This window comes from Triticum urartu, chromosome 1A (assembly GCF_056163025.1).
Source record: "Triticum urartu cultivar PI428250 chromosome 1A, HENAU_Tu73, whole genome shotgun sequence".
Taxonomy (NCBI): Eukaryota; Viridiplantae; Streptophyta; class Magnoliopsida; order Poales; family Poaceae; genus Triticum; species Triticum urartu.
Window position 1 is genome coordinate 354,530,372 of NC_141873.1, and position 7,957 is coordinate 354,538,328.

General features: G+C 43.3%; 1 protein-coding gene across 1 annotated transcript; it reads left to right on the plus strand.

Moving 5' to 3' along the window:
* Positions 1-3,663: 3,663 nt before the first annotated feature.
* Positions 3,664-7,526, plus strand: LOC125511255 (putative FBD-associated F-box protein At1g05080). Its single transcript, XM_048676586.2, has 4 exons — positions 3,664-4,836; positions 5,393-5,554; positions 5,646-5,838; positions 6,432-7,526. The coding sequence occupies exons 1-4, from the start codon at positions 3,958-3,960 to the stop codon at positions 6,530-6,532; spliced, it is 1,335 nt and encodes a 444-aa protein (XP_048532543.2). The 5' UTR covers positions 3,664-3,957; the 3' UTR covers positions 6,533-7,526.
* Positions 7,527-7,957: the final 431 nt, after the last annotated feature.

Below are 7,957 nucleotides of genomic sequence, written 5' to 3' on the forward strand. Positions count from 1 at the left end.
GATGGCTTCACAGAAAGACAAGTTTGACTCCACTCCTCCAAGGAATGCTCACTTGCGTCGGACTCCCTCACTTGAAGACTCTGACTATTCGTCCTCAGCTGCGACGGTGAATGCCAGAGTCATCGATGACCAAGATGATGCCACTTCACCACCTCCAACTTCAGCGCATGTCGACACTGCACCGAGTTCTTGTGCACCACCGGACCTCAACGACGACCCTGCTGCTTCGCCTGCACCTCATGGGAACGAGTAGAAGCTCTATGTCTTCAAACCTTTTTGGTCCTTACTAACAAAAGGGGGAGAAGCATATGAGTTGATAGTCTTCAAGCGGGTCCATATGTGTGGTTGCTTTACTTTTTGCTACATTTGCAAAGTGCTTACAACTCTCGCTTTTGAAACATTTGGTTCGTTTTTGAGTTGTAACACTTAAACTTGATGGTCGTCTGCTACTTTTTTGACACTATGTGATGCGATGATAAATTCCGCATGTGCGACAATAAATTCCGCACGAAGTCATTTGGCAAGCGTCCATTTTCCATTATGCATGTCATTATCTTCGATATATCCTTTCATGCATGATGAATTGTCTTCATAAGTAAAAGAGGAGCTCCGCAAGTACAACCTGCCATGTGCATTTGTATTCAAAAGCAAACACTTATATGCACATCTTCAGGGGGAGCCTTTCTGCTACTTACGAAGACAATACTTAAATCCTTTACAGTTTCACATACCTTTATCCCCGTTGAAAACTTCAACCAGTTTGTCATCAATCACCAAAAAGGGGGAGATTGTAAGTGCATCTAGTGCCACCCCTAGTTGGTTTTGGAGTATTGACGACAAACCTGGTTGAGGGACTAATGTGTTTGTGAGAATTGCAGGATAACACAGGTAGAAGTCCCTCACTGATTCGGTTTACCCACCAGAGATGACCCCTAAAAATGTATGAAGACATTAAAGACAAAGGTGGTATGTGAAGGTATTCACATTTAAGACTATGACAAGAGAAGACATTGTGTGAAAACTATGGAGCGCGAAGACTTAGTTGTTTCGTTTTCTTCTTTGTTGAGTCATAGGAACCACCGTACTGTTAAGTGGGGTCCAAGTGAACCAGTCAGAATGACTGAAGTGATGCTTAATCAGAATCCTATGTCTTCGAGCGAAGACAATGAGAGAAAATCTTATCCAGAGCTGGATAAGTCAGCTTTGCTTGTAGCTCAAGTAAAGTTGCCGTGTGTGTTTGAAATCTGACCGTTGGAACACGTGTCAGTTCCTTAGTGACCCAGGGTCATTTCGGACAAATCAGGTCGGGTTGCCTAGTGGCGATAAATAGCCCACCCCTTACACTATAAATTGGTTGGCTGCTCAGAGTTAGTGCACGGCTTTTGTCGTTTGAGAGCAACCCACCTCAAAGCCTTTGAGAGAGAAATCCTTGCGAGGACAAAGCCCTAAACACCCAGAGCCAAAGAGTGTTAGGCATCACTTAAGTCTTCTTGTCTGTGTGATCTGTAGACTTATTACACTTGAGGACTGTGAATCCTCCAGTCGGTTAGGCGTCGCGTTCTGAGCATCCAAGAGTCATTGTGGATCGTCGGTGAACGAAGTCTGTGAAGGTTTGGAAGTCTACCTTGAAGACTTACCAGAGTGATTGGGCAAGGACTGGGTGTCCTTAGCTCAAGGGGAATAAGGTGAAGACACGGTCTTCTGAGTTAAATTTCAGCCTCCCTAACCAGACGTACAGTTGTCACAGCAACTGGAACTGGTCCAACAAATCATTGTCTTCAACGAGCAACTGGTTCTATCCTTTCCATCTCTTTATTTACAGTTGGTCCTTGTGAAGTCATTGTCTGTTTGCATTATCTTTTGTCTTCACTGAGTGACTGTGTGTTCTGATTGGCTTCATACTATCTTCCATCCTGATCTATACTGCCTAGCTGCTATTAGTCTTTGTGCTTTCATTTCATTGAATACTTGACTATGGTTTGCCTAGTGTAGTCTACCTTCCGCTGCATGGTAATAGGTTTATTTCTGTCGTTTGTCTTCGAAACTTCCATGTTTTGAAGACTTCATAAAAATCGCCTATTCACCCCCCTCTAGTTGATCACTAGCACTTTCAATATCTGCATATACTGAACTAGATGCGAAGAAATAGCTGTTTTGAATGAGTGACTCACTATCTCATGTGGATTTTACAAAATTGGTCGTCACTTTATGGGCCATTTGGTCAGCGAGGAGGAAGGCAATCCATGAGGATATATTTCAGGGCCCCGATTCTATTCATAATTTTTTCAATTCTTACTTGGCTGAGCTCAATGCAATTCAAACCCCAAAGTCCATCCGGACCAGTTTAGTTTCTGATATAAGTAAGAGGTGGCTTCCACTTGAGATTGGTTGTAAGTTGTAACAAGATTAATGTAGATGGAGGCTTTGGCTGGAGCCGCGAAAGGGCAGCGGCTGCGACCATATGTATCACAGAGCAAGGTTCATACCTCGGTGCGTTGGTGATCGTAGTGGAAGGCATCAAAGACCCTGCAAGCATGCATGGAAGCGTTGGCATATCGAGAGGGCCTCGCTTTGGCCGAGGATCTTTCTATTGCAAGACTAGTGGTTGCCTCTGACTCACAGAATGTCGTTCGGGATATTGAATAACATGCGATCGGGACGTATGGAGCAATCATCAGAGAAATTAGTTAGCGAAAATCTCGATTTGATAAATGTACTTTTGTCTATGAGCTCAGGAACTCTAACTATGAGGCGCATATTATCACAAAAGCACGCAGCTGAGCTAGGCGTTGGACGTCATGTATGGCTGGGATACCCACGAGCCCACTGTAATTCATGTAAACATTGCCATGAATGATAATAAAGCGTATTTTGCCTCAAAGAAATGAAGCCGGTTTTCCCATTGTTTTCACTGGTTTTTTTTTCTGTTTTTCTTCTCCATTTTTTGGTTTTCTTCTTTATTCTTCATTTTTTTGTTTTTCTTTTGTTTGTTTTCGTTTTAATTCTACATTTTCGTATATGTCAAAAACATTTTTCAATAAGTGATCAACATTTTCTTGTATACACGTTCAAAATTGTCTGAACGCTTATTCAACATTTTTCAAATACTTGTTCAACATTTTAATACTTATTCAACATATTTTTCAAAATACCCGTTCAACATTTCTTAATCCTTATTCAACATTTTTCAAATACTCGTTCAACATTTTAATACTTATTCAAAAAAGTCAAATACTTCAATATTTTAATACTTATTCAAAAAAAATTCAAATACTTGTTTAACATTTTTCAGATACTTGTTCAACATATTTTAATACTTATTCAACATTTTTTAAATACATGTTGAACATTTTTAATACTGACTCAACATTTTCAAATACCTGTTCAAAATTTTTTCATATACTCATTCAACATTTTTTTATACTTATTCAACATTTTTCAAATATTTTTTCAACACTTTTAATACTTATTCAACATTTTAAAATACTTGTTCAACAATTTTAATACCTTTAAAAAATTCAAATACTTCTTCAACACATTTTTATAGAGTGTTTCTTCTAATATATATATATAATATTTGAAAGTATAAACAAAAAAGGAAAAAAGAAAACAGAGAACAGAAAGAAGAAAAGCAGAAAAAGGAGGTTGGAGCTTCCCTCGTGGCTGGGCCGCGGCCCATGTAGAGCTCCCCCGACGCGAGAGGCTGCCGTCTGTCTCGCATAGGGGCGCCCGCTCCAGGCAGGGCCCACCGCACATTTCGGCGGCGCACTCGACTCCACGGGCAGCGACACGGCGTACGCCGACGAGCACCCGCCGTCACCCCCTCCTCGCCCGTTTCCGCCTGAATCCTCCGTCACTCTCAGCCTCCACGCACCCATCTCCGCCTGGTCGATATCGCTCGTACCGTCTCGGGCTCCAACCCCAAGCCGATCCGACGCCTGCTGCCTGTTCGACAGAATGCCTGAGAGCGTGGTGCCCGGCGGGGAGGACCGCATCGGCGCCCTCCCGGACGATCTCCTCCGCCGCGTGCTGTCGTTCCTTACCTCGCGCGAGTCCGTCTGCACATGCGTGCTCGCTCGCCGCTGGCGCCACCTCTGGAAGTCCGTGCCCGTGGTGCGCGTCATGGCGCCGGTGCCCATCGATAGAGAAGGGGAGGAAGAGCTCTGGTTTGTTAATTCGCTGCTTCTCCTCCGCGACCGGGCGCCGCTGCATGAGGTCGATATCAGAACCTACCTCGACGACCCATCCGCACCCCTCAACGTTGAGCTGTGGCTCCGATATGCGGCATCCTGCCATGTTCGGGTGCTTCGAGTTTGGGTGCTTCGAGTTTACAGTCGGCGTCTGCAGCTACCCAACGTGACTCTCATCTGCCAGCACCTGACAGTATTAGATTTCGCTGGTATGAAATTTGAGGAACCCACTCTGAATTTTTCAAGCTGCCCAATGCTAGAGGTATTAAAGATGTATGATTGTAAAATCAGCGCCGAGAAGATCTTGTGCAAATCGTTAAGGCATCTAACTATGGAGATATGCCGTTTTGACCTGTATGGCCGCACTCGTATCTCTTGCCCAAGTCTCACTGCCTTGAAACTAGTTGACAATTTGGGTTGGACTCCTTCCCTTGAGAGCATGCCGTTATTGGTAACGGCACTTGTCAGGTTTGATGAAGAATGGTATGAACGTCAAGCGTGTTATGATCATTGTCTTAATGGTGGTTACTATGGGGACTGTGATGATGAGTTATGTCCTTCTTGCCTCTGTCATGGCGATGACTGTGTGCTTCTAAAAGGTCTATGTGACGCTACAAATTTGAAGTTGACAAGTGCTCCTCAAGCGGTATGCTTTCACGTTCACTGTCTCCTAGGGTTGATTGCCATCTGGTCCTGTACATTTGTATCCATCATAGAAACATCTTAGGGAGGCTGCTTATGGGCATTGCATGTATGTTGCCAATTCGCATTTGAACCATTATGTTTCTTTGTAGACATCACCTAATAGTTGGTTCGTGCAATGACAGTACATTATGCATATCAGCATCTGTGTGTTCTTCGTTGCTAGTCTATACTTCTGATGTTTATACTATCCAAAAGCATAAGATTAATATTTATTTTTATAGTACACGTTAATCTTTGCCACATTAGATGGTACAGCTTAATTTATTTCTGATTAAACCAGAAACTTGCAAATCTGAAACCCTGCTGGCAGCTTCTATTCCATTCAGTATTACTCCCTCCGTTCCATATTACTCGTCACAGAAATAGATGTATCTAGAACTAAAATACATCTAGATACATCCATACCTGTGACAAGTAATTCGGAATGGAGGGAGTACTTATCAAGTACTTACAAAGTTGGACATTGAATATAATTTAATCCTCTCCACTTTATCCAGATTATTTGCACCAGGGATTTTAAATGGTGCCATACATTTAGCAAGTTAAAAACATTGTTTCTCAATGAGTGGTGTCTGGCTGCTGCCTTCGGTGGACTGGTTTACTTTCTTCAGCACTCACCAATTCTAGAGAGGCTTACCCTTCAACTTAGATTTGATGAGGTACTATATGCTTTCTAATTACACCAGTTTTTTTTCTTTGAAGTCGCCATTGCAGTTGATTGATTTCAGTTAGATATTATCTTTTCTACAGCAACAATCTATAGATGGAAAAGATGAAAGCTACAAGCCAAGAGAACAATTTTTGGTATCGAAGAATCTTAAAGTAGTCGAAATCAAGTGTCGCAAGGAAGATGAAAGGATTCACCAAATTGTAAAGATCCTTGTTAGCCTTGGAGTACCTCCTGATCTTATTGACAACCAACAGAACAGTGTGCGGTCTGATTGTAAGTAACTATTACCACTCCACACTGATTATGTTTCTTCCTCGTAATATTTCTGCAGTCAGCATGTTTGTGTAAAATTTACCAATGGAAGAAGGTACTCCTTCTGTAAACAAATGTAAGACGTTTTAGGTCACTGAGTATCAATTAGTTTAGACAAAGTAATGGATATTTTAAATTTGGAGAAGTGGGCATTCCAACATTTTGTGAAGATAGCAAGGAAACAATTCCATATCATATTTCAGTAAGAATCTAAAGCTAGGTCCAAGCAGCACTGCATGCTGTCTCATCTTGCACCATTGTGCATCCTTTTGATTGCTAATGCCACCATACATTACCCGGACTCACAGGGGCGAATGTAAATAGGTCTGCAAAAGAGACAGTTAGGACTTTTTATCAGTTCTATTTTAACGAAGCATCCTTTACGTTCAACAATAACTAGGTTAAGTTGAATGTTGGCTCAACCATCTCAGAGATTTCCTGTACTGCAACTGAAGGATTTCCTTCATTTTAATGCCCCTCGCTAATCAATTGTATCTTCTCGTTTCTTTTGGTCCGGCCTTCCATGCGCTGATTGTGTCTTATTGTTTATTCAGGCTCCAGTTTCGAGCAGGAGCAGTTTCAGCTGGCATACCGTTCTTGGTTTACAGACTTATCCCACCAGGATCGTGTGCCTGTCCCTACCCCGTTTGTATGAAAATCTGTAGAATCTGTATGCAGCTGGACTAGGTTTGAACGCCATCCTAGTCTGGTGGCACCGCTGTTGATTTCCTGAACTCAGTACAAGGCCATGGCATCTACTATATCACTAGATGACTGGTGTTATGTTTCCCATGGAAGAAAGTAAAGCAGGTCAGGTCGGCAGCTAGCTTTCGATCTTCACTTTATGCAAGTGTGCTCTTGCTCTCTGGTGTCAAGCTCAACAAGGCAACACATTAACTGATACCTTTTTTCCATGCCTGAGGAAGGAACTGTGGACTGTGGTAGGCCTATGGGCGACCTTAACTGAACTTCTTCCGGGAACTTCCTAGTTACATTAACCGCTGCCATTGCTAGAGCCTCATTTGCTTTGCACATTCAGTTCTTGTTAGGCAACATAAATGTTACTCTCGTGATGTTTTTTCTTTCGAAACGGACTCTCGTGATGTTTACACTCCATGTGTGAAGAATGTATTTTGCCATAATGCATGCATGCATCGTTTTGGCTGTTGGATGCATAGAGGCTCAAATTTGGACATAGGGGGAGAGAGAAGTGAAGGCATGGATGGAGGCGTCCGTGTCTTATTAAGAAAGGGGGAAGAACTAGGCGTACTTGCAGTTTGTTACAGGACCGCGTGCATTAACAATCCTGATGACCTGATAACAAGAGGTGGTGGTGCGTTGCTTTCAGATTGAGAAGGGATGCCTGGCTACCTGCTGCTGCTGCTACGGTAGACATCAGAATAGTTCGCGCTTTCACAAAACATACATACAATATGAAGGAAAGGGAGGGCGTGCTAGTGAGCTCTAGCACCTGGAAAGCAGAGCGATGGAATTTCGTTCCTGATGCAGCACCTTTAAAACGTGCGAGGCTTTTATTAGTGACTGAAAAGGAGAGGCCGGGAATCGATAGAGGAAAGTAGAAGGTGATCTATGGGTCGATCTACTGTGGAATCAAAAACACGTAGGAGAAGGCAAATGGTACCTGCAGCTAGACGTGCCACTTTCAGAAGGGGCATGGGCCATGGGGCACACCTGAAGTTCGATCTTGATGGCTGAGAGTGCAACCACCCATCCGTTGGTGGTTCTCTCGCTAAGCTTTTACCATAAGATGTTCCTCTATATTCACCTCCTGTAACTCTCCTAGATAGTGGTGGTCTTATAGCGATTGACGGTAGATAAGATGATGCATTACGTGATGCTCCGCCCACTAATTCCACATTTCCGTCCACTGGCTTTTGGCTCTAGCCATGCGAGTGACGTGGACGTGATCTTGACCCGAGGCGGCCGGTCGTGCACAAGATAGAAGAAAACGTATTCCACGCACCTTCGCTTTATTATGTGCGCGACGCGATCGCCGCCCGCTCCTACGCACCTCGCTGGCGGCAGTTTTCTTTTTTCTTCGGCCGTTTCCTTTTTTTTG